The sequence below is a fragment of the Penicillium samsonianum genome, assembly GCF_028829775.1.
Source record: "Penicillium samsonianum strain IBT 33392 chromosome Unknown utg000007l_segment0_segment0, whole genome shotgun sequence".
Classification (NCBI taxonomy): domain Eukaryota; kingdom Fungi; phylum Ascomycota; class Eurotiomycetes; order Eurotiales; family Aspergillaceae; genus Penicillium; species Penicillium samsonianum.
Window position 1 is genome coordinate 4358259 of NW_026643265.1, and position 27407 is coordinate 4385665.

General features: G+C 49.9%; 12 protein-coding genes across 12 annotated transcripts; 5 read left to right on the top strand and 7 right to left on the bottom strand.

The window, feature by feature from the left end:
• Positions 1–627: 627 nt before the first annotated feature.
• Positions 628–2210, top strand: N7471_012517 (F-box domain protein; the record flags this gene model as incomplete). Its single annotated transcript, XM_057285236.1, has 2 exons — positions 628–994; positions 1054–2210. 2 exons carry the CDS (start codon positions 628–630, stop codon positions 2208–2210), a joined length of 1524 nt encoding a protein of 507 aa, XP_057131502.1.
• Positions 2211–2496: 286 nt separating this feature from the next.
• Positions 2497–4080, bottom strand: N7471_012518 (histidine phosphatase family protein; the record flags this gene model as incomplete). The annotated part of the gene is made up of 1 exon (XM_057285237.1): positions 2497–4080. The coding sequence occupies one exon, from the start codon at positions 4078–4080 to the stop codon at positions 2497–2499; it is 1584 nt and encodes a 527-aa protein (XP_057131503.1).
• A 1502-nt stretch (positions 4081–5582) lies between these two features.
• N7471_012519 (M6 family metalloprotease domain-containing protein) lies at positions 5583–6842 on the bottom strand (the record flags this gene model as incomplete). Its single annotated transcript, XM_057285238.1, has 1 exon — positions 5583–6842. The coding sequence occupies one exon, from the start codon at positions 6840–6842 to the stop codon at positions 5583–5585; it is 1260 nt and encodes a 419-aa protein (XP_057131504.1).
• A 987-nt stretch (positions 6843–7829) lies between these two features.
• N7471_012520 (uncharacterized protein) lies at positions 7830–10730 on the top strand (the record flags this gene model as incomplete). The annotated part of the gene is made up of 1 exon (XM_057285239.1): positions 7830–10730. One exon carries the CDS (start codon positions 7830–7832, stop codon positions 10728–10730), a length of 2901 nt encoding a protein of 966 aa, XP_057131505.1.
• A 439-nt stretch (positions 10731–11169) lies between these two features.
• Positions 11170–12406, bottom strand: N7471_012521 (TFIIH/NER complex subunit TFB3; the record flags this gene model as incomplete). The annotated part of the gene is made up of 3 exons (XM_057285240.1): positions 11170–12004; positions 12073–12313; positions 12370–12406. 3 exons carry the CDS (start codon positions 12404–12406, stop codon positions 11170–11172), a joined length of 1113 nt encoding a protein of 370 aa, XP_057131506.1.
• A 197-nt stretch (positions 12407–12603) lies between these two features.
• N7471_012522 (prefoldin-like protein) lies at positions 12604–14364 on the top strand (the record flags this gene model as incomplete). The annotated part of the gene is made up of 1 exon (XM_057285241.1): positions 12604–14364. The coding sequence occupies one exon, from the start codon at positions 12604–12606 to the stop codon at positions 14362–14364; it is 1761 nt and encodes a 586-aa protein (XP_057131507.1).
• Positions 14365–15193: 829 nt separating this feature from the next.
• Positions 15194–16253, bottom strand: N7471_012523 (uncharacterized protein; the record flags this gene model as incomplete). Its single annotated transcript, XM_057285242.1, has 2 exons — positions 15194–15305; positions 15364–16253. 2 exons carry the CDS (start codon positions 16251–16253, stop codon positions 15194–15196), a joined length of 1002 nt encoding a protein of 333 aa, XP_057131508.1.
• A 441-nt stretch (positions 16254–16694) lies between these two features.
• N7471_012524 (uncharacterized protein) lies at positions 16695–19110 on the top strand (the record flags this gene model as incomplete). Its single annotated transcript, XM_057285243.1, has 5 exons — positions 16695–16759; positions 16811–17433; positions 17495–17526; positions 17601–18923; positions 18988–19110. The coding sequence occupies 5 exons, from the start codon at positions 16695–16697 to the stop codon at positions 19108–19110; spliced, it is 2166 nt and encodes a 721-aa protein (XP_057131509.1).
• A 285-nt stretch (positions 19111–19395) lies between these two features.
• N7471_012525 (protein kinase IKS1) lies at positions 19396–21520 on the bottom strand (the record flags this gene model as incomplete). Its single annotated transcript, XM_057285244.1, has 2 exons — positions 19396–21418; positions 21465–21520. The coding sequence occupies 2 exons, from the start codon at positions 21518–21520 to the stop codon at positions 19396–19398; spliced, it is 2079 nt and encodes a 692-aa protein (XP_057131510.1).
• Positions 21521–21905: 385 nt separating this feature from the next.
• Positions 21906–24373, top strand: N7471_012526 (uncharacterized protein; the record flags this gene model as incomplete). The annotated part of the gene is made up of 4 exons (XM_057285245.1): positions 21906–22578; positions 22629–22653; positions 22704–23270; positions 23326–24373. The coding sequence occupies 4 exons, from the start codon at positions 21906–21908 to the stop codon at positions 24371–24373; spliced, it is 2313 nt and encodes a 770-aa protein (XP_057131511.1).
• Positions 24374–24726: 353 nt separating this feature from the next.
• On the bottom strand, positions 24727–24927 carry N7471_012527 (uncharacterized protein; the record flags this gene model as incomplete). The annotated part of the gene is made up of 1 exon (XM_057285246.1): positions 24727–24927. The coding sequence occupies one exon, from the start codon at positions 24925–24927 to the stop codon at positions 24727–24729; it is 201 nt and encodes a 66-aa protein (XP_057131512.1).
• A 76-nt stretch (positions 24928–25003) lies between these two features.
• Positions 25004–27178, bottom strand: N7471_012528 (putative GTPase NOG2; the record flags this gene model as incomplete). The annotated part of the gene is made up of 4 exons (XM_057285247.1): positions 25004–25255; positions 25309–25854; positions 26269–27016; positions 27081–27178. 4 exons carry the CDS (start codon positions 27176–27178, stop codon positions 25004–25006), a joined length of 1644 nt encoding a protein of 547 aa, XP_057131513.1.
• Between the last annotated feature and the right edge of the window lie 229 nt (positions 27179–27407).

Consider the following 27407-nt stretch of genomic DNA (forward strand, 5'->3'; position numbering starts at 1 on the left):
ACGTAATGATATGGGAGATCGGTAGCTAGTAGATAATCTCTCTCAGACACATGTACATACATTAGTTTGTTTTGATTTCGGCCATTAACCCCCAATCCCCTTGGGCAAACACATAATTCACACGCGTGATCCATCACTCTGCATGATGTGACGACTTCCCGGCGGGGTCTGCATTGGCCCCCTCCAACACTACTCGCTCTCGTTGAATGGCCTTTCCTGCAGGTTCGCGCGCTGGCTGGCCGCAGAGTCAATCAATCATGTGATTAGTGTGTGGCAGCGTCACCAATGAAATCAAGCGGATCGGGTTAGAAAGCCCGGCTTGTCAGTGCAGAGGGCGCTAAATAAGGCACTTGATGATCGTCCCCGGTCGCGAAATCAATCGTTAGGGCGAGAGCTCTCGCCATGCATGGTGAGACAAGTCAACTGTCCTACTAGTGTCTGCAGGAGAGAACAACGACGAGTCGAGTATTAGATATGCTTTTTTATTTTATTTTTGTTTCGCGTTTCCCCTCCTCTTCCCAATTCCCTCCGTGACTTGTCTCTCCGGTCTTGGGGACAGTTCAAAAGCGTCGACTTTCCCTCAATTCCTCCATATTTCCATGTTGCTGCTACTTCGTCCAGCAGCCGATGCTTCGGCTGCGCGTGCCGATCATGGCTCAGCCACGTCACATTTATGATCTCGCTGACGAGCTACTGAGCGAGATCTTGTCCTTTCTTCTCGAACCCACACCTCGAGCCTTAAACGGCAGATTCAATGGAAATGGACATACTTCCAGGACTGATGACCATGGACATGGCGAAGTGTCCGATCTTGATCACTTTCGACTCGTCTGCAAGCGCTTCATGCGAATCGGCACCCCTTACAAGTTCAATCGATTTACTCTGCGCTTTTCTGATCATGGATTCCGGCGACTAGATGAATTGGTAGACATGCAGCTAGCCTACTATGTGAAGACCATCACGTACATGGTGCGACCCTTTTATCAAGGAAGCGGTACCAGCTCTTCAATCTCTCATACACAAGCGAGCAAATTGACTAATAGCAAAATACAGGATGGACCCGGACACTGCGAACTTTGGGGTTAGAGAATCCCGAAATAGCCCAACTACACAGCCGCCGACTGCGTGAACAAACCAATCTAACTGAAACCAACAACGACCAAACCCGCCTTCGTCGTGCAATCGCAGCGTTCTCAACCCTACAGGAAATAAAACTCCTAAGACTCCAAGACGAAGCAGACGAGTACCTCATCGACTTTATACGCGACCACTCACTGGGAACCGGCACCAGCACCGCAACAAGCATCCGCTTCGACTGGGAAACCGCCTGCTCGCGCGCCGTAACAAACCTCAGCATCGCCCTGCTCGATTCAGAATGCAGCTCCATTCGCTTCACAGGGCCCCAAATCAGCCCCGAAGCAACCCTCCAGCTCCTCCGCGCCCCGTCAACAACCCTCGCCGCCATGGGCGGACGCCTCACAAGCCTCGACATAAACTTCCACTCGACCACCGACATCACCACAACCATGGCCGACCTGTCAGGAGTCTTCCACCGCTTCTTCGTCGCAGCCAAAAACCTCATCGCCATCCACATCGGCTTCCTCAGCAAAACACCCCTAGACCTCGACCTCGAGCTACTCTTCCACCACATCCGCTGGAAAACCCTCCGCAAACTCAGCATCCAAGGCTGGCGTCTGAGCGCAGACGAGATCATCGCACTGGCACGTCGCCACAGTCCCCAGCTACGCGATTTCCGCCTACTAAGCGTCTACCTCCGGCCCGACGGCTTGTGGCGCGATGTGCTGGCTGTCCTGCGTGAGGAAATGGAGCAGTTGGAGCGGCTGGTTCTGAAGGATATTGACTACGCTGCACATTTTGATTCCGTGGCTGTTTCAAACGGTGTTGAGGTGTTTGATGATTACCCTGTTGATCCTGTGCCATCTTCTGTTACTGTTGCGGCTGGTACGTCCTCGGCTGTTCAGTCGCCGACTACTACCCCGCCCGCGTCTGATAGTCCCCTTGCTTTGGTTAGGGGGAGGCGATTGCCGTTGAGACGGACTTCGCTTGAGAGGCTGCGTGCATTGTCTAGTGAGGACTTGGGGGATGACGGGGTGCATGTCTTGCGTGAGCAGATGCCTCTTTGGGAGGCGTGGGTCCTTTCTGCCCCACATCAAGTTAAAAGGAATGGTCGGTCACATTGGAGTATGTAAAAGGGAGAGGTAGAGAGATGTCTAAAACGTGCTGGGTATTATTTGGAATGCTTTTTGGAGTTGGGGGCTGTTTGAATTACCTTTTTGATGACCTGCATGTGTTAGAGCCGTTCGATTATATATTTAGCTACAATTATATTGTTTCTAAGACTTTATTTCGTGGTAACATGTACCGCATTAACATTGGGAAAACAATAAGGATATCTACGTAAAGAGCAATCTTTAGGGTATCGTTAAACACATGTTAAAGGAGAACCAATCCTGCACCAATTTTTTGTAAAGTGCTCTATTCATAGCACTGAGGCCAGTAACCACCGGAGCGTGCAAATGTGAGCCCCTTCACGAAATCACGGCGGCGACAACGGCCAAGCTTATCCACCGGGCAACCGTGCAGCGGAACAACACGGTCATTAACGAGGACTCGCACGAGCGGCTCCGGGTCGCGGCGACACTGCATCATCTCGATATAAGCACGAGCACCAAAAGGCACCGTCCAGGCGGATGAAAATCCGTCCGTCTGGCTAGGAGTCTGGACCTGGGTGACCGAGAGCGGAGCGGTGCCGTTGTACAGCCCCAAAGCAAAGAAGAACGGAATCATTCCATTGTCGTGCGTGAAGTCTGCGTACATGGTGTAGTTGAGGGGGAATGTCGCAGCGCCGGGGGCATCGAGCGTACGGTTTGTGCTTGTGTTGTCCACCACTGGGGAGTGAGTGAGACGAGCGATCAGTTCGTTCACATAACCGACACCCTGGGTTGGGCCGAGCGGATTGCCTGCGCCGTAACCGTAGTACTTGCTCAGTGACTGGAGGTAGTCATATTGGCTCCATTCGGCTTGGGTGAAGAGATCACAGAATGGCGATAGCTTGTGTCCATCGTCGCTCAGGGACACTGTCTCGAAAGGACAAATATCCATCAGACTGACCACATCGATGTCTTCGAGTTTGACACCAGGGAGATTCGCCTCGAGGCGGGCTCGGATGGGTGGCACAAAGATTGCCATGTATTTCTCTTCGACCTCGTCGCCCAGTTTACTGTCTTCGAACTTGGGACAGATCTCGCTGTGGTTCAAAGTGTTGTTGGTGCCAGACTCTTCTGAGATGAGGACATCGACCTTGGGGCTTGGTTGGCGGTGATTGGCTTTTTTGTCATGCGACTTCGCCTTCTGGAAGCCCTTGATGAAGTTCACTCCTGAAGCCACAACCCGCTCTGAGTCAGATATGCGAACGAAGGGCACGGCTTTCTTAGCCAACGTCGCGTAGCGCTTGTAGAACTTGGTTCCTGAGTTCACCATCTGGTTCACTCCAAATGGTACCAAGTCATCACCACCCATGACGTATTTATATGAGCGGATGAATTTTGTGTTGCCCTTGTATGAAGTCGCGTTCGCTTGGATGCTTTCAACGAGCTTGGCATACGCCTTGCTCTTCTTCGCCGACGGGAATCGAGCACCATGACGGGAGATCACTTGAGCAAAGGTGATCTGACAATCATGAGGTACCTCATCTGAGATGGGCGATTCGTCCGAAAGAGAGAAATAGGGCGAATACTGGCCCCACTTGTGCGAGAGCTCGGAGTTGCATTGATAACCGCCGTCGACGGTATCGCAGGCATGTCCGTGATGCGATGATCTCTTCTTGTCAAGCGGGGAAACCACAGGTAGGTCAGGCTGGGTTGTGGCATGCGAGGGAGGGTTGCACCGGGTTCCCTTCACGAAGTACACAACCAGGGCGAAAGTGCCCAGCAGGGACATGATGGTCAATGCAGTCCATTTTCGGGAGGATTGCTGGCATTGCTGCTTCCGGCCTTGATATTGCCTCTCTCCAAGCAGGCCCTCTTCCTCTCCACTCTTTTGTTTAGAGAACGCTGCCATCACACCGAAGGAGAAGATGATATCACAGCTTGACAAGGACGTGGAATCTGCAAGGCTATAGAATGCGAAGAGGGGGAAACCTGTCCATTTTTAAATGTTGACCTGACTCTAAAGCATTTGGGTTAACCCTTGCGGACGTTGTGCTCGTGAGTGGTTTGGTCCCGCTGATTGGTCCATCGCTCTTGCATGAAGCTGAAACACGTGGCGCGGGGGATGCCCTACCCGTGACTGGATACTTGACAGTACTTGGATCTACTATGTTTTAGTATGAAAGTGGATGTCACTCCAGGTACCCAGTTTATATACTAGCCCAACGGGGAATATAACATGTGCTTCAGGGCTGATCGTCCACTTCCTCGCCCTACAAGGACAATTGTATGTACAACATGGTCCTCAATTCATATCAATCTACATGTTTTCTTTCCCTTTAAAGTAGTTCCGGCCTATTGGCCCACTATGTCTTACATCGCTAGGCTAGCTTGTTCCTTGCAAGCCTCCAAGATGTGCATAGAGTTTTGTGGCTCTCCCGAGGTCGCTTGGGGTGGAGCCCCCCCGTTCGTATATCTGCGTCCCTATCAGATCAGATTTTCATCCCCTGCGGAAGATACTCCCGACGTCATTTAGTGCCCAGGTGTGTTAAAAAAGTGGGCATTGGAAAAGAAAAATAGATATATACATAATTTATCATTGCTAGCGACCTCGGTTAACTACATTGAATACGGAGTACTCCGTACCACCTCCTCCAAGGATATATTATTACAATATACGCCGATAAGAATATTTCCCACCAACTACAAGAAACCAACGCCACACGTGTAGTAAATTGAGTTTCTAGCAAATCACGGCAATAATCTAAGGATTCTAGAAGAAATAGAAGGAATAAGAAGAGAGCAGACATGTCGTATATTCGTTTACTATGGGCTCCATTCACATGTTACTTTTGGTCCAGTGTTTTCTTCCCCTGCATTAGATCCATATGATCCCAAAAAGAACTTCGCCTACATACTTGATTTCCAGCTAGTTAGACAGGTGATAGACTAGGCCAAAAGCCATTAATTCCAAAATCCCTCGTTGCTGCAGGTAGAAGATTAAGGCATGATCATCTGTTTCAAAGATAAGTGTAGACATGTAGATCATATGTAGATCGATCAGATCGCTCTGACCGAGAGTCATAATGGTGCCAAGCGTACGGCGGACTCCGCAGGAGTACCAACACCACTACGGAGTATCTACACAGGGGATACTTCTGGAAATAGATACTAAAGGCATACTATACTACCATAATAGACTAATAGCTACTTCTCAAGGAGTACTAGTAGCCTACGAAGTTATATATATGACTACAAGTAGTCGCTCCGTGGAACGTAAATACCTTCGGCATGAATTGATTTGAATAGGTGGTTGCTTTTTTCTTTTACGAACTCATTACTCCGCCAGTAAATACTCCGTAGAGCAACGATGTTTATTCAATGTAATTTGATTTCGACGACAATGTACTCCACTCACACCACCTCGACTGTAACGGTATACTCATCTCCTTTCTGCCCAACCACAGTAATTTTGACTCCATCTTCCGAAACAAAAGTGTTCCGGCCCGTCTCGGTTGTGAAATGGGCATCATTGAGTTCCTCCCCATCACACCCCCCAGAACCTGGGGTCGCATCATAAACGCGAATAGGGCCTTGGCCCGAAGCCGTGGATGTCGATACCGTATAGACAAGGACTCCTGTACTGCAAGCCTTTGTATCCGCGCCACTCTTGGCTCTCACTTCGGCGACAATAGCAGTAGTCTCATCCCGCTTCACGACGACTCCCTTAACGCCCTCCTTGGTTCCAACGGGGGTAATTGTGTGGGTTGTCGATCCAGCACCGTCCACACAATCGAACTGGTTGTCGGAAAACCATCCCAGCTTCCACTTATGCCATGCAAAGTAATCTGGAAGCCCCCCGCTAATCAAAGCCATAATGTCATGCCCGCCAACATACATGGTAGTGCTGCTGCTAGAACTACCTGAGGGATACAGATCTGGTAAACCCATTGTGTGTCCTGTCTCGTGGTTCATGACCAGGAAGCCCCATGAGTCAGGAGCGTCTTGGCCAAAGGTGACCGTTTTATTGATAACAGTCCCATCCCCCGCCGTCAGTTGGCCCATGAAGGTAGGCGAAAACGAGATGTGCTTTGCTGCCTTGGTCGGGACGATATACAGAACATCGGTGCCGGCGAAGCTGATGGCCCTGCCGACTGAGTCGAGCGCGTCCTGGATGTATTTTCCCAGAAGCTCTGAGGTAATCGCCCTGTCGTAGGAGTATGAGGCGGACGATTTAGGCATGCGATAGAAGCGAGTTGTGTCGGCGGTGACGTCGAGAGTAAGTTGACCAAAGGAGGTATTGGTGTACCAGTCTGGTGCACCGGGAACAAAGAGCTGGTATAATTCCATGGTGGTGTCTGAGGCCGGTGCATCAGGGAAGTCGACGAAAATCATAAGGGCGTTGAGGGTGCCCGTGCTTGGGGCAAAAGTCTGCTCTGTAGCACCGATACCCTCGCTGAGATCCACTGAAGTCGGCTTGAGTTTGCAAGAGCCATTTCCGGCCGCGCGTGACTTGATAGCACGAGGGGGAAGATTTTGGAGTGGAAATCCAGACTTGACAATAGGCGCAGAAACCGAACGGGGAGCACTTGGGCACGCCTCGACAACCTGTGTCAAGAGGCAGAGTAAGGCCCAAGGAGCGAGCCCTAACATCTGATTGAATTGCATTTTCATCTGTTCAACTCTGTTGACTTGGATGATTTGTGCGTTCTGTCAAGTACATCATTGACTGGCAATTAGAGGGTTTTTATAGCAAAGGAAGAGCGTTCTGCTCCAAGTGAGACACGAGTTGAAAAACGTTCACCATGAAACAATTAGGGCAAGTCAAAGGACTCCTTGGTTTCATATTCATCAAGCTAGGACATATTAGCTGCCTGGAATATGGAGATTTATCGTAACTTTTATCTGAACATGGCATATAATAAAACATCAGCACTCCAAATCAGTTTCATACGATGAAACTAGACCTTGGCAAAAGCATTGGCGGTCCCCAGGGGCCCCCTTATTAGCTCTTATTAAGCCTACATAAGGTAGCCACCTGCTCAGCTGGGCATTGTATGTAGACTTTCTGATACCTTAGACATCAACGCCTTTAGTACTAGGCCCCTGACAGCCCTCGAGGGTGACAAGAACGGGCTTGCAGCGGCTGCATCACGAGTGGGGCTCCTAGGAACCAGGGGTTGGCCGTGGTGGTAAATACACGTGTGGTATTAGATCAATCGAGTCAGACTTATGTTATATATTAGACCCTTTCTCTTTCTTTGGCTATGTACCTCGAGGGTTGAGCAAATTCATATGCATATGGTACCTGCATAAGTATTCTTTGTATGGAAAGTCATACAAAAGATACCAAATTTCTAGGTTTTGTTTTGTTTAGAACTTTGAGTTTTCTGAGACGCACCAACACTACTACGGCTGGGTTGACACGGCTCTTAGTATTTTAAGCAAATATAGTAAAATATTAGCCATCTAAGTAGAGATCCAAGTACATATAGAACTAGAAATAAAGAAGTTGATACAATTCGATTCTGTAGTTCGACTATGGGGGCCTTCCAACCAATCAGAATTCCCGGGGTTGCCGAGACGCGCCCGACCCAAACATTCCGACTTTGCTCCAAAACAAACCACTCCAATCTTCAACTTCACCGTTCTACTCCCAGAATGTCTCCAATGAACAGAAATTCTGGTGTACACGACGATTCATTTTCGCTCACCAATTTGGACGACGAAATAATGGGCACATCAACACGACGTGTCGATGAGGAACTTGACTACGATATCAACACATCAACACTTGACCGGGCTTTCCCCGAATTCTCGCAAATACAGACCTCCGAAGAGGAGGAACACGAGCTGGACGACGATCTTTCACATAGCGACCTCGACATGTCCGTTGAGGTAGGACGCGGTGCTGGTAAACCAGTACGCGACGACTCGCGCAGCTCTATGATGAGCTTTGAGAACAGTGTACGCTCATCCTCGCCCGCCATGCGCGTTGAATACCCCACACCACAAAAGTCAGTTGCTGCCACGCGTCCGTCGCGTCGCGCAGTCAGTGAAAACCTAAGAAAGAACGCTCAGGTGCGACGAGCGACCCAAGCCCAGAAAGAAACCATGAGCCCGCAAGTCTCGAAGGCTCAACGCGACCAGCGTCGGACATTTTCCGATATGCACGCGAAAGTGCGTGACAGCTACGAGGGCTCATTTTTGGGAGACGAACGACCTGCTCCTATCGCCACGAAGACGCGTTCAACGCGTTTTGGAAATGCAAACACCTCGCAGGAGATTGCAGACGCAATTGAGCGAGCTTCGCGGGAAGCCTACGCAAAGGAAGTCCGCAAATCGGGTTCCAATACCGCAGGAACTCCCCGCAAAAGCAGTGCCAATGCAGCCAACACCAACACTATTGGTGACACCATGACCCATCAATCATTCCTTCTTCCCGACCTCCCTAATATCTCTGAACTCGTCTCCGGTGTGTACGAAGACGGTACACCCGTTTACTCCCGACAGGGCAAGATGCGCTCTACCCGATTCGTTTCCCCACTTCATGATCATACAGACCTGTCTCTCCCCCACGAGCACATGCCGTTGGATGCAGTGCCAGTTCCGGAAGATGAGAAGGCATTGTTTGTTCATCTGAGACTACTTCAGGATAAGGTGGCAGAATTGGAGATGTTCAAATCCGAAGCAGAGAGAAGAATGGACAGTTACCGCCAGGAGAATTCATCTTTGAAGGCGAACAGACCTCGCCAGTCATCAGCGAAGTACGAATCAGAGGATAATGCACACAAAAGGGGATCTAAGCGCCTGGAAAATGAGAACCAGAAGTTGGATGCAGCCAATCTCGCTTTACAAAACCAGTTGGACATTGCCGATCGAAAGGCCCAGGTCCAAGAGTCTGCCATCAAGCGTTTGAACCATGATAGAGAGTCGGCTATCTCACAACTTGGAGCTGCTTATCTCGAAACCCGAGAGCTGAAGGCCGAGAACGAGGAATTGCGACAGGAAAATGTGGATCTCAAGTCCCAGCTCAGCCGAACCTTAGGTCGCAAGGCTCGCGAACAGGACACCGTCGAGTCGGACGCTAGTTCAGCCGTGTCTGAAGATGTCGATGACAGCCAATCTTACACTGAGCGCAGTGGGGACGTTAGTCGGAGCACCAGAGACGTTACATCGAAAAGCAACCGCTCCACCACGAGGACCAGACGCCAGGATGACTCCCGCTCCAAGGTGTCTACTCAAGTGGACAAGGAAATTTCTCGCCTTGAAAAGGAACGAGCCGATGAGGCCCTCTTCTCTATTGAGATGTCATCACCACGTACATCAACCTCTAAGCCATTAAAGTCAGGTGTGTCTCGCTCTTCCGAATCAAAGAGCTCCCGGAAACAACCCAACACGAGCAAACAGCGCGTGAAGCGAGTGGTAGTTGAAGATGTGACTGGACCGGAGGTGTCCGAGCAGACCAAGGCTCTATCTGAAACAGACGTTACCTTGTTGAGTGTTATTGATGAACATGAAATCTCTCGTCTACGCAAGACATTGGAAGAAGAAAGAATGATGCGCAAGCAACGACGTTCGAGTGCCCCTAAGGAATCTAATCCTACAGAGACTGTCAACTCGACCAGACAGAGCATTTTGAAAACACCTGCCCCTCGCAAGTCATCTCTTCGCGAATCCAAAGCAGAAATCCCTCGCCCAGCCTCAGCTACTGGAGATATTACCGCCGCCTCAAAGGCAAATACCGATGGAGATAGTAGTCTCACAGTACCAATTGCAGAGCGTTCCCGACGCCATTCAGATAATTCGTTGCCCGCAACATCGCACCGCAAGAAGCAGCGATATGCCACTGACATGACCTCCGCTTTCATCCTTCCTGATATCACCCTCCACCACGTCGACTTGGCGGCGGCTGATCTATCCAAGTTGCCACAAGCCACCCAAAAAGCATTGGATAGCATTGCTCGACACAATGGACAGAACTGCACAGTTTGCAATGGTCACTCCACTGATGGCACCTGCAATCACGAGTCCGTGAAGGTCGCCAAACCCATTCCTGTGTCAGAGCGCATGCCCAAGCCATCCGTCTGGAATGAAGAACCAACCATGCGCCCCTCGCAACCCCCTGCCGTCGCTCTTGCTACTGTTCTCAAGGGCCTGGAAGACGAACTTTCTCACCTGAAGATGCAGCTGGCCACATACCAAAGCGCGCATAACAAGCTCGACGCATCGCTCGGCAAGCGCCCGCGCAAGGCCCTGCAAGAAAAGATTGACAAAATCTTCAAGGACATTGATATGAAGTCCGACCAAATCTACGCTCTCTACGATGTTTTGGAGGGCCAAAAGCAAGATGGCCGTGAGATGACCGAGCACGAAATGGAAGCGACTCTTGAGTCGATCGGAATTGATGTCGGCATGTCCCATGCACCTGATGTCACTGGTACTACCAATAAGTCTTCTCGCCACAGCCAGATTGACTTGGATGATGAGGAGGATTTGCCCTGGGAGGGTATTGAGAGCACTGCTGAGATGACTGGCCACCTTTCTCTGGGCGGTCACTGAGCTGATGTTTATTGCATCGCATTGCGTGTGTTGATATCATTCTGGTTACTTTGCTGCTACTTTGGCGCTGTTTTATGGAGTATGGTTCCATCTGTATGTTTAATTCATTGATTTGGGTAATCGATTGTTGGTTAGGTAGTTCTTGATACTCAAATGTCATTGCGGCTGTACCGCGGCCTTGGAAATAACCCTTCCATCTGTTCAAGAGTTCAATGTAGCGTAGCTCTCCTCTTTTCGACCGTTTACTTGTTTTGTGCTGTTCAATGTTTGTATCAATCTCAATATCTTGTCAAATTTCTTTAGATGATGGTATACCATATGTAGGCTGGGATACTCCAAGCGAACAGAAAAAAACGCCATCGCTATGCTCAGTAGCTCATAAAACAACCCAAATACCATGCAAGTCCCAAACCTATTGCAAACCAAGTCGAAGTAGCATTCAGGCAGTGTTCTCTCCACCCTCCACAGCCATAGCAGCACCCTCTGTAGCCGTCGACGTCGAAATATTAGCAGCATCTCGCTGTGAGATTTCCTCCCCAACAAAGCAGCTCAACCCAGCAAAAGCCTCAAGAAGGGTACGCGAGTAGTATTCACGCAAATCATAACCACCAGCCAGCATGCGCACATCATTGCGAATAGGATCAAGATACTGCGACGGATAATACGACTGGAGAGAATAGTAATCGCGCTTTTCGGGCATATAGCCCATAAACGGATCGTACGGTTTCTCCGGCTCGGGCGTCTTGATCTTGCGCAGACCCTTGACAAGCCCCGTATCCGCCGCACCAGCATGATCCACCGTGGAAAGATTCGATCCGCGCTTGGTCTCCAACCGCAGCGCAGCCTGTTTCTGTCGAATGCGTTCTTCCTCGCTGCGGCGCGCGGACGACTTCTTCAACAGCACTTTGTGTCCTTCGCGCGCGATGGCCGCGGCATCTGTCGATGAGCCCGAGGCGAGTCTTGAGAGGAAATCTTCGCGTCCGGCTTGGATCTCGCGTCGCTCGGTCTCGTATTCCTGGCGGACGGCTTGCCGGCGGAGTCGGGCTTCTTCTTGTTCGAGGGTCATGCGGGCTTGGAAGGAGGAGGCTTCCTCGGCTTCTATGGCTTGGTTTGTGCGGATTGATTGCATGTTGTCTGATGCGTATTTTTGGAGCTGGGCTTCGGTTTTCGCCACGTCGATCCGGCTTACTAGGTTCGCGATTATGTCCTCTCTTTGTTCGAGGAAGTCGTCATAGGCTCGTTTTGAGTCAAATTCTTCTTCGCGGCGGTTCAGGCTGATCGAGGTAAACTGTTAGTCCTTGCATATCACAGGATACTTCGAGGTGTTCGGTAAGAGACGTACATGTGCATCACCCGCCGCCGGATATCTACTTCCCTCTCTACCCCGATATCTTCGAATGTCTGTTTGCGGAACCGGTTTTTGCGCAGCGTCTTCCGACATCCAGCTACTGGACAGTTCGCAGGACCGGATGAGAATATGCGGTCCACGCACGACTCGCACATCTTGTGGTAGCATTCTGGGTTGATTAGAAATCGCATGTCCGGGTTGAGGTATCGCGACGATTTGCAGACAGGGCAAACCTCTGCGAAAAGATGTGGTTAGCATTATACATCACGACAAAGCTGGACAAAAGCCTACCGTCTTCATCACGGCGAGAAGCCGCATCGGAGGCCATGGTGAGAGTAAAGTGACGTGGGAGAGATGGACCACGGACTGGGTTGAGGCTGATAAGCAACCAGCGCACGGACCACATATCGTCACCTTTTTTGGGACTTTTTTTCTTTTGCCTCCACCAACCCCTCTCTTTGCTCCTTTACATTCAATCGACATTGTCGGTGTGAAGCTGTCACCGAGTTTTCACTTTTCACAATTATGGGAGTACCGAATCCTAACCTCGACGCTCTCGAAGAGCAGCGGCTCGCGCTCGAAGAAAACATCCTCCAACTTCAGAAATCGCTTTACCACTGGCGAACCTGGGAAGCAGAATACGATGGAATCCGCGAGGAGATTAGCAACCTAGAAGATGATGCTAGCACGGACGATTTCCTTGCTGTGGCCCTGGAATTTGGCGGCACGCTGGTGGATCAGAAGGAAATGCAGACAATACTTGGTACGAAAGGTGTGATGCGGTCTCGCGGGCAAGTGGTTGATCTTCTTGGACGACGCATCGACTACGTGCAGCAGAATGTTGCGACTATGGAGAAGAGGCTTTCGAAGGCCCAAAATGAGCTAGACGCTTTGGTCTTGAATGATCAGCCGCCGCTGCAGGACGGTGCGGAGTTCCCGATGCAGGAGATTATGGAGGAGCTTGATGAGGATGGAAATGTCGTCTCGAGCAAGATCAATACGCCTGGGAATGACGCCTCGGAATTGCTGAATGTGTTGAAGAAGGCCGGCGTGAAGGATATTCCGGAGACGAGTGAGCCGGAGAAGACTGCTGCAACTCCCGCAGATGCTACACGTGAAGGCGCGGTGGTTGATTCGGTCAGCTCAAAGCCTGCAAATCAGCAGAACGGTCCCTTGAGCGACGATAATGCTACCATAGAGCCAAGTGGCGCATCCCTGAAATTCTCTCAACCTCAGTCTGTGGTGACTGCCGAAGATCGCATGCAGCCGCCTGTCACGGACGTGAATGAATCTGCCGAAGAAGCAAGACTTCGCCGTGAAATGCTCGATTATGGGATCAACGAGGTGGGGGCTATTGTGGCAGAGCTGGAAATGGATGAGTCCGGAAGTGACGTTTCCTTCGATGAGGACTATGATTACGACTACGACGAGGAAGATAACGAAGATGAACATGGCCGCTCCCACACTCGCCTTCCGGCGGAATACCACCAGCAGATGATGGAGTTGGAAGCCAAGCTCAATGCCCGAGGCCTAATGAACATGGGCAAGGACACTGAGACATTCCCCGAGGAAGTGCAGCAAGAGATCGCGGCACCTGCTGAGGTTGAAACTTCCACCAAAGAGAAGAAGCCTAAGAAACGGGTTGCGTTCGCGGATGACCTTGATATCGCACCAGCTCCCACACCCCCGGCCACCGCCGAGAAGACTTCTGCTCCACAGGCCGAGCCTCAGGTGCTCGCTGATTCCATTGTTGAACGGACCAGCCGTGCCCCGGAGCCCTCTCCAGCCACCCCCGCTGTTCCCAAGAAGGCATCGCGGTTCAAAAGTGCTCGGGCCGTTGCTCCAGGTAGTACCACTAGTGAATCTGTTACCGCCGGCGCTACAATCGCAAATCCCTCGGAAGTCACCGAATCCCGCCTTCGCAAACAAGCCAACACAACTCCATCTGCGGTGCCGCCTGTCCTCTTCCCCGCCACACCAAAAGAGCCCAAACCCTTCTCCGCCCCGATCTCCGATATTATCGAGAAACCTTCTGCGCCTCAATTCCCACACGACCGAACTCTAGCCGAAAAGGTCTTTGAGCGAGAGGTCAAAACAGGGGCCGCAGTGGCTCCCGAATTGGACCACTACGATGAAGAGCTTCACCAGAAGCAGATTGCGTCGGAGTTCTTCAATATGCAAAAACGCATCAACGGCACACCTAAAGACGAGGAACAGGATACTTTCCCTCCTGAGGAAGATGAACCTAAACGGGTGAGCAAGTTCAAAGCTTCACGAATGGGATAGTTTCCAAGGTTTGCAAGAGTTGGAGGGCTATCTCTTCCCTAAACCACCTATGTTCATGCATGTAACTATCTATCAGGAAAGAACATTCGACTGTTTGTTTTGTTTGTCTCCCCTAGTCCCCCTAGTCTCCATCAAAACCCTCCCTCTCCCTCTCCCTCTCCCTCTCCCTCTCCCTCTCCCTCTCCCTCTCCCTTCTTCTCCTTCTTCTTCCTTCCTTCCTTCCTCTGACGACCAACGGGCTTCCAACTTCTTGTGGGTTTACCCTCAGGGAAATACAAGGTGCATACCCCTATCTCTTCGTGAGATGGGAAACTGTGGTATCACTCACCAACTGAAGTCCAAGATCAAAAGAGAGCTTCTCTGGCTGCACTCCTCAATTCTGTCAGAACAGGAGAGAAATCGTATGATACTCGTGCTTCTCCTCTGGGGAGGTTCAGAGCAACTACGGGAGTATTGACTGCCTGGAGGATTGATAGATGGAGGTGTGGTTTATTTATTCTCTCTCGACATCACACCTGTAAATAGCTTAACCTGGAGTGAATGTACTTATGTCTTGACTTTGTCTTCCCATCTGTCACATGCCTTGGCGCCTGATCACGTAGTCCCTCTCTTGACGCTTCTTCGTCGTATTTCCTCCCTTACCTTGAGATTGATCTGGCTTCTACCCAAGCCTACATGACTGCATGTCTTTGAGACAACAAAGATTGGACTCTCATCATTACTATAGGACCCCTCATTTTCTATCATTAAACCTATATCTACCCACGACAAAGCACACCAAAGTGCAATATGATTCCCAGCGTATCAACAAAAGAAGGACGACATGACCTCAAAAACAAGATGTCACACCTGGTGCAATCTTCTCCAACTTGGTGACCAGCTCCTTGAAAAACGCTTCCTGGATCTTAACTCCCTTTCCATCGGTCACGATACAAGATGGACTGGAGAACAGAGTTAGCTGACTTGATTTTCCTGAACAGACAACAACAACCGACTGACCTGTGAACGCGACAGTTTGTCAAATACTGCCCATTGCTTTTCTCATCAGCCATGATGGCATGGACCAAAGCACGACTACCCTCCTCCGTACTACGAGCGAGCAGCTTTTCAGAAACACGGAGACCGACATTGTTCGTTTCTCGCGCCAATTGGGACTTGCAGAAGCTGGGGTTTGGCGTGTTGATGATAACCAGCGGCGCTTTACTCTGTGCGAACTGATCCGCAAATGCGCGCACACCGAAAACTACCAGCAGTTTTGACAATGGGTATCGACCCGCCATATTGGACGCTTCTTTGTTGTTGAGCGATTTGAAGATACCGCCCTCGGTTTGAGGATCCAGCTGCCCAAGAGAGGCGATATAATGCAAAGCCGAGTTTGGGATGGTGATGCGAGGTGTGATATTGAACTTGGAAGCGGATTCTCGCAGTTTGGGAACAAGCAAGGCAATAAGCAAGAACGTGCTCACCACGTTGACTGTGATGGTTTGCTCGTCCCCTTCCGATATACTGAATGTATTGGTCATCAGCCCGGCATTTGCCAATAGAGCATCAAGACGAGGTAGAGCTGCAGCACGGCTGGCAAAGCTTTTGACTGAGACATAGCTATCCATATCCAGCAGCCACACCTCGACTGAACTTTCTTCGCGGCCCGTGGATTGCAACAGTTCTTGTCTTGCATCTTCGCCCTTCTTCTGATTGCGTACGGCCATGATCAGCTTTTCCACGCCTAGGCGCAATAGGTGGCGGCTGGCCTCGAGACCGAGTCCTTGGTTTGAACCTGTTACGATGATTGTCTGTCCGCTGAGATGGCCTTTGGGGTATGGGAGTTCGATGAAGGTGTTGGAGAACACTGTTGACGAGATACCCTCTAAAGATGAAAGTAAAGGCATGATTATGTCTTGTTTGATTGAATCCGAAGAAAAATGAATCAAGAAATGGAAGAGTTGGCAAATTGTAGTTAGTGTCACTATTTAAAATTCAATAGATGCTTTTCTTAACGCTTTAAATAGGAAGCTGTTCCATTCAACACTCGGGCTTAATATATCCATCCTCGTCAATTCAATTCCATCTACGTATGTAGGAGGATGAAAGACGCTCATAGGGCTTTCTTATCTCCGCCTATTGTGTATATATTACACAGGACCGTTCGCAAAAGAAGGTGTGTAATTATGGAGATAACGTATCAATACCGTCAAATAACCATGGCCGGAATGGAGATAATATCTCCGCTTCGCATAGTCGCCCCCCTTCTTTTCTATACTCCGATATAATCTGTTGAATACGAAAATAACTTCGGACTTTTGCCTGACTATCTAACCCAATTCCTGGAAATGTCTCTGAAATTTGAAAAACGAACTCGACCGCCTCTCTCCTGCGAACCATGTCGCGCAAGGAAGTAAGCATGCATCCATCCCGGGACCCGATCTCATATACTCACCTTTCCTAGACTGAAATGCAACAGACTTCTACCATGTGATGCCTGCATTAAGCGCAACGTGGAATCTAATTGTCTGTACGCTTCTAACGCTGTACGCGGTAAGACGCGTACTTTAAAGGAACGTGCCTTGAGTGATAGACTGAAGCGTCTCGAGGATACAATCCAATCATTTGTCGGGGGACAGGACGCGTCCCAGACAATCCCACTGCCACAATCAGAAGTGACACGTACAGTTAATGGGGGTGGAAGCCTTCCTAGTGTTCGTGGAGTTTCTGTCGCCACAACTAGGCTAGCTGGGAGCAATGGACCTCGCACCGGAGACCAACATCTCCTACAGAAAGCGATTCCCGGTAATTCCCATGCTCATCATGGTAAAACTAGCCATGTTGATTCCAGTCACTGGGTTTCTATATTGGAGGATATCAAGGAAGTTCGGGAAAGCTTGTCTGCCGTTGATCCCTTCTCGATTAGCGAGCCTACAAACGACGGTGGAAGTGGACAGCCAGACGTTAGCCTTGCTCATGGACCTGAAACACGACTAAACATCAAGGATATTCTTATCTCGCTGCCCACGCGCCCTATCTGTGATATGTTGGTCTCCCGATATTTCAATGCTTCGTACATGGTACTAGGTAGGATATCACTTGCAACTAACCTCCATTGCGTACCTGGCTGATTCTAGGACAATGGCAGGTATTGTGCACTCGGGAAAATTTCGGGATGAAGTAAGTTCCATACTTGTGTTGCTCATTTTGAAGCTACTAGATGGAACATCTCTTGTCTGACTGACTCGTGACAGTATGAGGAATTCTGGAAAGCACCGCACAAAGCTCCTGTACTTTGGATCGCGCTTCTTCTCGCTATTCTTAGTGTATCGGTACATTTATGCCTGAAAGTGAACGCAAACGGGGCTTTGAATGGTACAATTCCATCGCCCGATATCCTTCAACAGAAGACAGCGCAATGCCTTTTGCTGGGAGGATACAGAACAGCCAATGCCTACTCGTTAGAGACATTGCTTCTGTATCTTCAGAGTGGCTTTTTGGGTGACATGAAAACCGGCTCCCGACAATGGTTCGACATGGGGATCATACTCAGGTTAGCATTCCGCATGGGATACCACCGTGACCCTAGCACTTTCCCGGGTACGACGACGCCATTTGATGGCGAAATGAGACGCCGGGTGTGGTTGCATGTCTTCCAGCTGGACGCGCTCTTTAGTTTCCAGATAGGCCTTCCTAGCATGATACCAGCTGAGTGTTGTGACACCCATGTTCCCAGGAACCTGAATGACGCCGATCTTCATGTTGGGATGTCGGCATTGCCTCCATCTCGCCCGTCATCAGAATACACTCCTTTCCTCTATTTTATCTCCAAAGCTAGTGTGATGAGAATCTTCAAAAAGATCGTTGCACATACAATGTCGCTTTCACCACCATCTTACAGCAGAACCCTTACTTTGGATGCCGAGATGAGAGGCGCTTACAGTCTCCTTCCTGACTTCCTAAAACGGAGAGACACCAGTCAATCCCTCATGGACTCATCCGAGATAATCCTGAATCGATGCAACATCGAACTCCTGTACCTGAAAGGCCTCGTTGTTCTACACCGACGGTATATTCGATACGAGCAGCAAGACGCCAAGTTCGAGTCTTCACGACGCTTCTGTGTAGAAGCAGCTCTTGAAATCCTCGCCCGCCAAGCAGACCTGCATCAAGCATTTCAGCCTGGTGGCCGTCTACAAGAAGACCAGTGGATGCTTTCCTCACTGACAATTCACGATTTTCTCTTAGCTGCAATGGTCATCTGTCTGGATCTATCTGTGCGTCTCGAATCTCATACGACGGCGTTTGTAGACGAGCGCGCAGACCATGGCTTTGTTTCGAGAGAGATTGTCGCACTGAAAACCTCCCAACGGATTTGGGCTGCTAATAGTCATCGTTCGCCGGAATCTCGCATTGCGTCGCTGGCCCTCGACTTGATGGCCCGTAAGGTGGCTGAGCGTCAGGCTACATTCTCGCGTGACGGGGATGCGTTTATGGACATTCCTCGAATGAGTCCGGAGTTGCCCTACATGGAGCCGATGTCGGAAATGATTGATGGGTCTGAGACACTGGACTGGGTACGTCCTTTCCCCGAGACTGAACCGATCATGCATAATATCTGACCATCTTCCTCTCTCCTAGCTCTTGTTGGACCAATATTTCCAGAACGCGGGTCTCGAGGCGCCTCAATTAGACCCGAGTAATGAGATGAGTGGGCTATTTACGGATGTTCCTGGAGCATTTGACCCTTTTTCGTATCATTAGCTACAGTATCAAGGTAGCAGTCTCAGTGATAGGGAAGTAAAGCTGCCTGGCTATTTGTGATTTACCCAGGTGTTAAACTCACTACATATTTGGTTCCGGAGTGTGCTGTGGGAAATCCGATAACACTTTTGTACATTACATTGAGGGTAGCTACTTGCCCCCATGCATACAATGGAATTTTTCATCAACTCATTAAAAATCTAACAGGGCATTGTCGTGACAGTATCATGTAGATGCACATTAAAGGGGCTGGTAAATAGATGCAAGGCATACTAACTAGAGTATTCACAAGTTCATCTCTGAGTTTCTGCGCCAGATACATAGGGCACCTAGACGAAAACCCAGCGCGACGACCAGTAGGTGTAGAAAGACGGCAATAGACTGGGTTTGAATGCTGCGGGCTCTTAAAGTAAATGCTGCAGAGAGTAGGAGAGGGTAAAGGATCCAGGGGTTGACGGCCAGCGGTGAACATGGATGAAGAAGAGATGTGATCTTGACGAGAAAAAGAGTGATTGGTAAGACAGATGAGGATGGGAATGGGTTCAAAGATGCCAGGGAATTAAGGACGGGGTAGCGGCTCGGTGGGGGTGGGAGAAGATGATGTTGAGTGATTGGTTGGGGCTGGGGCTGGGTATCGGATAATGATGATTCATGAGGGAGTTGGGCTGGAGATGACGGCGGTGAAGTAGAGTAGCGACGCCGGAGGATCATTTCTTGATCTGGGCTAATAAAAGGGCCCTCCTCTGGATTAGTGTCAGGCACAGGCGCCGTATTGCTTCGGAAATGACTGGAATCAGGCACCGAGTCACGCCGGAAAGATGTTGGGTTCCGGCGCAGATTTTTGGTGGGAGAGAGCGCTCGCTCTATTGATGGCTGCTGGCTATCCAACGGGTGGATTCGAGCCCCAGGCAGGTCGGAGCTTCCCGAACTGGCTTTCCTAAAGCGGAAGTTTTCATTTGAATTGGCACCGACTTGGATGCCATTTAACACCTCATCAGCAGAGGGCCGTCGGCCGGGATCAACCGAGAGCAAGCGCTCTAGGAACTGATACAGCTTTTCGGGGAGATCCGAGCGGATAGCTCGTGCGTGGTCAAATCCAGCCCAGCTGGTGATCTCTGCACGGAGCTGATCCAAGTCCTCTTTTTCTTCGTTTATGAGGTCGGCATTCGCATATGGAAGAGCTGCAAAACATAAGAAGTAAAGAATCATTCCGAGGGAAAAAATATCGGACTTAAACGTAAAATTGCCGAATGGTCCGTCAGGGTATTCTTGGCGAAGAACTTCCGGTGCACAATATGAAAGAGTGCCTGTTGCACCAGTCGAATTGCGCATTGCATTCTGAGACTGCACCTCACCGAAGTCGCTGACCAAAACTCTAATGCCATCACCTGTCTCATGGAGCAGGCAGTTGTTTGGTTTCAGGTCACGATGGATGTATCCATTGGCGTGAAGATAACGGAGTCCAGAGGTGATATCACGGAAGAAGGAATAGATTTCATCTAGCTGAAGCGTGCGAGCTCCTCCAAGTTTGGTTCGAGGCTCCGGTTCGCCTTTAGATTTGCGGCGAAGGCGGTCCTTCAATTGCTGCGCAGTGGTCGAGGTTTGAACAGACCCACAGATGTAATCATGCAGATCCCCGGCATTGCAGTATTGCTGTAGAATAAATGCGCAAGGCACGCTCGGGCCGAAGGTGCTTATCTTCGCATTTTCCAGCCATACATGACGGTATGAGACAAGATTCTGGTGCGAGAGATGCTGCAACAGCTGCACTTCACCCAGAACCTTTTCCAGCCACTCATGATCGTCGCCGACAGGGACACGCTTGCAGGCATAATGACCAAGGGACACACTATCCAGGACATGCTTCACTAGTAGCACCACCCCTTTTCCACCTTTGCCCAACACTCGTTCCTCTACAAAGAATCTCTTGAAGTAATCTGGACTGAATGCTGCAGAGGAAATTCCTTGTGGCGACGGTTGTGGCGATGAGGTAGGTGGGATGTACGTGTTATTTATAGGCCGACGGGGGAGCGCGGGCTGAACAAGGCGATGGCGTGGAGAAGGAGGAGTCGAGGATGTTGCGGAGCTGGGGAGGCTATTGTTGAGCATTTGAAAGTAGTTTGGGTTAATGAATTCGCCTTCGGGCTCAGTGTCCCCACAATGTCGTTCTCTGCCATTATCGCGCATTGAGCGATGGCAGAATGGGCAGTTGGCTAGCTCCAAATTGTCAATGTCTTCATCTGACGTGTTGCGGAGAACGAGCTGCTGAGAATCATGGTCAAAGACGACCACCGAGTCATTATGCCGCCTGTTACAATTAGATAACTAGTAGCACATATTCGAAGATCACTTACAAAACAACATCACGGTTTCCCCCATTGTAGGGGACCATAGACATGTCGACGGGCATTCTGGCATCGATGTGAGGGAATGAGAGTTCAAGCTGCCATCGATGACGATGTAAACCCGGAGGGCGGTGAGGACACGGCCGTGGGTAGCGACACTTTTGGTCAATATCCCTCTTCACCTTCCTTATATTCCTTGTTTGTACTCTTTTATGGGCAATGAGGTAAAAATGGAGTTTAGTTATACCTTGTCCCAGGGAAACTCGAGATTGCAGCCAAATAGAGACCCAATTCGGGTATCCCGAGAGCTGAAACAGCGAAACTAGGCTGATCCATGAGATGAGTGGGGTACGGAGTAGAGCTTACACACAACGCACACAGCCATTAATATCTTGATAATAACCTAAACTACGAGGACAGAATCCCAATTCCAGCCTGATTTGAATCCCAATGGACCCGATTTCTATCACCGGTCTCGTAATAGAGGTTAGCCATGTACTATCGAGCCTGATCAGATATGCCAAAACGGTACAGACCGCAAAGTCCGAAGTGCGAAAACTTAGCGAAGAGCTATTTGCTCTAAAAGGGATCTTGGAGCATCTGACAGCGCAGATAAATGATATCCCCAAATGGGAGGAATCAGAGACAAGCCCATTTGACCGCGATGTCATGTCGAGAGTGTTGCATACAACAAATGAGTTCCTCCAATCCTTACTCATGGACTTGGAAACGGCCGAGACCAAGTTTAAGCGCCTCAAGCAAACTCTGAAATGGCCCTTTACTCAGACGCAAGTCAGCGAGCATCTGGTCCGTCTGGAAAGGGTCAAATCGTGGTTGATACTGGTTCTCATTGCAGACCATAATTCGGTGGATCGGGAGATGCAGCATGAGATTCGTGATCTGACAAACACATTGAAGGAAGACTTGCAGATTCGAGCTCAAGAGCGGAACCAATTTCTTAACCGAGAGCTTCTGCAATGGATAGCTCCTGTGAGCCCCGAAAACTCTCATCTGCGGGCATCAAAAAGACATAGAAATGGGACTGGGAGATGGTTTGTCGACGGTCACCTGAAGACGTTTCTCAATCAAGACGAAAATCGGGCTTTCTTCCTCTTGGGAAAATGTATGTACCCATTGCAATTTCGGAGACATTTCACTGATATGGTTGTGAAGCCGGAACTGGAAAAACTACACTGTTGTAAGTTCCGTCTGGAAATCGAATTGCTTCTTATATCTGACCTTCGCTAGTGCACAAGTTGCCGACGAACTTACTTCTATGACCTCTCAAGGCCAATCCATGTGTCTTGCTTATTTCTATTGCACAATCAGCGATTTTGGCTCCCAGAATGCAAGAAATGTTCTAGGATCACTTGTGGCACAGCTCTCGGGGACAGTTCCTTCAGTACTGGATGAGATTCGGACTGTCTACAAAAAGGGTCCAAAGAATCAGGCGCATAGGTTCCCTATCGAATTATCTGTTCTCGAAGCTGCCATCCTCAAGTCTGCTTCCGAAAAGACAAAGGTTGTCCTTCTGGTTGATGCAATCAACGAAAGCCATGATATGCAGCTTCTTGAAGCATCCCTTCTCAGGCTTGCCAGTCTGTCTATGAACATCCGGGTGCTTATAACCACTACAAGCACAATGAGTTCCATCAAGCACCACAATGCATCTGTCTTGAACATAAGTGGAAAGTCGCGAGGGGATATTGGTACCTTTATCAAATACCGGCTTGAGACTGATGATACATTGAGAACTTTGGCACCAGAATTCCAAGCGGAGATTGAATTCACCCTTCTTCGAAATGCCGATGGATCGTCAGTAAAGCATCAATCTCACTACGATTTCTATGGTCTAATCATTTCTTCGCAGATTCCGCTGGGTCCAGCTCTCACTGGACAACATAAGCTCGCAGCGATCTGTAAGGGCGATGCGACAGGCCTTGAAGAACCTCCCAGGGACTTTACGCGAGACATATGCAAATATGTTGGAAAGGATTGCCCCTGACGATTGGAAGATTGCTCACGAGGCGCTCTTTTGGCTCAGTTTTACTAAACAGCCTCTTACTTTGAGGAGTCTCAATGAAATCGTGGTCATGGACGAGACAAGCATAACACTTGATGAGGATATGATGCTTGTCCCTCCGCATATTCTTCTTCAAATTTGTCAAGGACTCATCACTGAGGACCAAGACGGTTATCTCAATCTCGCGCATGCGTCTATCAAGGATTTTCTAACGTCTGATTGGATTCGCTCATCTCGAGTCCAATATTTTGCCCTGGATCCTACAACCGCTGATCTGAAAGCCATGCACAGTTGTCTCACGTACCTGTGTCTCGACAATTTCGCACAGGGATACCTGACATGTTGCGAAAAGCCATCCAAACTACGAGACACTCACCCTTTCATGACTTACGCCGCAAACTTCTGGCCGCAACATGGTGCTGCTTGCGGCTATGGGGGTCCCAAACAAGACATGATCCATAAATTCTTCGCCACAAGGTCTCTTCCCGGCCGGGGGAATTATGGCACGTGGATGCAGGTGTTGTTACGGAAAACCGCTGGTTCACACACGAACGATGCTGAGGCCATTGACGGAACGCATCCTCTTTACTATGCCGCCTCGTTTGGTATGGTTCCAGTCGTCGAGTCTATTCTCGCTTCCGAACCAGACATCGATATAAATGCTCCTGGTGGCCGTATTGGAGCCACACCAGTGTGGATTGCCAGTCTTCGCTTCAACTTTGAGGTTGTGGATATCCTCCTGCGTGCTGGAGCTGATCCATCGATCCGGGACCCAGGTAGTGGGCTCAATGTGCTTGATCTTTTGAGGATGGTGCCGACCCGTCATCGAAGCTACCATGGCCTTCGACCCATTTTAGATCGTCCAGCGCCTTGGAAGAATCAGTTGAAAGAATGAGGTGGAAATCCAATTTCGTTACAAATTGGCTAGTTAAGATGGATTTGACCAAGCATGTCGCTATTTTCTGCCACGCTTCTTCCCCCGGATTCTAACCTGTGGTTGGAGAGTGGGGAGAACCATAACCAAACTCATATAAACGTACCTCCTACTGTGGCTCAGACGCGGGTGCAAGGGATTATAAAGCAGCTTGTACGAAGATACGAATTACAACTATGCTAGGGGAGAAAGGTTTTAAGTGAGAATTATTTTCATTCATTTTGATTCCTCATCGAATCGGGTATCTGAGTTGGAGCTAGGGACTGAAAAACACCAAAACTCCTAAGGTCGTACAAAATTATGTACTGGGATGCTCACGATTGATCACGCGGCTTTTGGGTGACAGGCACTCTTCGGGCCTGGGCGACATGTCGCAAGGCAGTCTTCAGACTTCTGTGCGATAAAAGCACATGCCAGATGCCTTGTGGAGAGCCAAGTCCGCTCAATGCGGACATGGGGAGGAATGACTCGGCTAGAAGCTCTGTTGTTTCAAGAGCTAGCATAACCAATATCATGGCGGTAGACTGTCTGTTTTTCGTAGGGCGGAATGGGGATGACACTCGAGTGCCGTAGAGAACACCAATGCATCAATCACTCCTCTTCGCCACTCTCCACGTCGCTGACCTCCAAGTTGGCGATAGAATCATTATCGCTGTCCTCGGCATCGACGGCTTCTTCCTGAGCCGACTCAGACTCGGCCTCGGCCTCGGCTTCCTTGGCAGCAGGCTCGTTGTTTTCATCCAACTTGCGCTTGCGGGGCATCTCGCCGAGTCGACCTTCACGGCCCTCGACACCGTCAACAGGCGCCTCGTCCTTCTCGCCCTTCTCACCCTTTCCGGTACCCTTGGGAGGGGGGTGTACCAAGGGATCTTTCCACGAAGGAAATCGTTGATCACCATCTTGGCAACACCGTCCAGATCGGCCTCACCTCCCTTGAGGAGACGACCGCCCTGGCGAGCAAGAAGCGCGAGCCAGTCAAGGTAGTTCTCCTGGTGCTTGATACCGTAGGTGCGCTCAAGGTGACGGGGCAGGACACGGCGAAGAACAGCCGGAATGTATTGCTCGGGGTTGTGAACGTTCTCCACTCTGCAGACTCCACGGAGAAGGATGTCCTCCTCAGTGTCGTTGGCGTTGGGCGGGACCACACCAGGACAATCGATGAGATAGATTCTCTTCATCAGGGTGATGTACTGCCACACCTTGGTCTCACCCGGAATGGGAGCGACTGTGCACACCTTCTTGTTGCGGAGAGTGTTGATGATGGAAGACTTGCCCGAGTTGGGGTAGCCGATCAAGCCAACAGAAACCTGCTTGCGGTCGGAATGAAGGGAAGAGAACTGGCGAAGCAGCGAGATCAAAGAGCCCTTGCCGAAAGAGTTGTTGATGTTGGCATGGAAAGCAAGACAAGGGTAGTCCTTAGAAAGATGACGAACCCAAGCGGCCTAGTCAAAGATGCAAAGTTAGCAATCAGTCACTAGCAATGAATAAAACATTGTGTAAAGGTAGAATGTGTGGGATGTTACTAAGAAGTCTGCTACAACGCCACCAAATAGGCAGAAGCAGACTTCTACTCAAAAACAAAACACAGCTGGCCCTTTGCGACAGGCCTTCAAGACGAAAGCAAGTCAACCTAGGTTCATAACGAAATTCGGTGCGGGCCAGTGTTAATATACCAAAGCTGTAACAGACGGAATTCCATTGAAACAAGCACAACCGGAGTTGTGCACGACCGAAGTCGCAGGAAGAAGCCTTGACTTAGCGATGGAACGGGGGGATAACAGGAAAACGCAGAACAGCAAGAAAAGCAATGACCGAGTGATAAAAAGGGAGAGCAAAGGGGAAATAGTGAGACTTACAGCAACGCCAGTGGGGACGAGATCACACTTGTTCAGAACGAAGATCAAGTGCTTGTGGGGTGCCTCCTCGCGAACGTATTTCTCAACACTTCTGCAACGAGTACCTTCGGGATCACGGGAATCCAGGACATGGATGATAACATCAGAAGAATCGATGACCTTGTAAAGTTCGTTCCAGATTCGCTTACTCTGTCCCTTGGAAAAGACAGATTCACGAGAGGTAGTGAGTAGACCGAGGTCTTCGATAGCGGCAGTGTCGTCACCACGAACAATCGCACTTCCATCGGCATGAGTTCCCTCATCGTTCTTCTCGATGTAGGTGTCCTGCATCTTGGCTGTCTCGCCAGCGAGGTCTTCTAGAGACGACACACCAAGCTTGACGCGCTTGCGCTGAGCCTTGGGGCCGAAGGTATCATTGAAAGGAGAAGTCTCAATGGCCATCTTAGCCTGGTGTTGCTTCAGGCCGTTGACTTTATCGTTGTCCCGGATCAAGCTCATGGGGAGCTTGTTGGTCTTGAGAAGAACTTGGTACGGGTCGGCAGCACGCTCCGCAACAGCATCACGGAACGAGGTCAAAGCCTCTTGTGAGATGACACGGGAGTTAGCAAACCATTTACGGTTTGGCTCGATGCGGGCTGTCGGCAACTCTCGAGATTGATAACTCGCAGCGACTGTGATTTCACCCTGTGCATTGCGGCGCGGCGTACCATCCTTGAACATGTTCAAGGTCTTGATCTTCTTGGCATCACTGGGAGGCAAGTCAGTATTGGTTATTGGAGGATAATAAGGATTGTTGCTGAGCCTGTACATACCGGTAAAAATTTTCACCTTTGGTCTTGACGTTTGCCATGCCATCGTTGGGCTTGCCCTGCCGCACTTTACGAGCGGCCTCCTTCTTTCCTGTACCCATGATAGCGGTTGTGGGTTGAAATGTGAGAGGAGAAGTAAGTGCCTGACGAAAAAAAAATCGAAGGCAAGACCAAACACAGAGAGTGGCAGGGTGCAAAGAGAAGAGGAAGAAAAATAAAAGGCGGCGAAGGAATTATTTTTTTTGGCGCCAAGACATTGCCGTGCACGGACCAAGGGAAAATCGCTTCTTGTTTCTTCCGACTTACTCGACCGCGTATCCTCCCTATTAT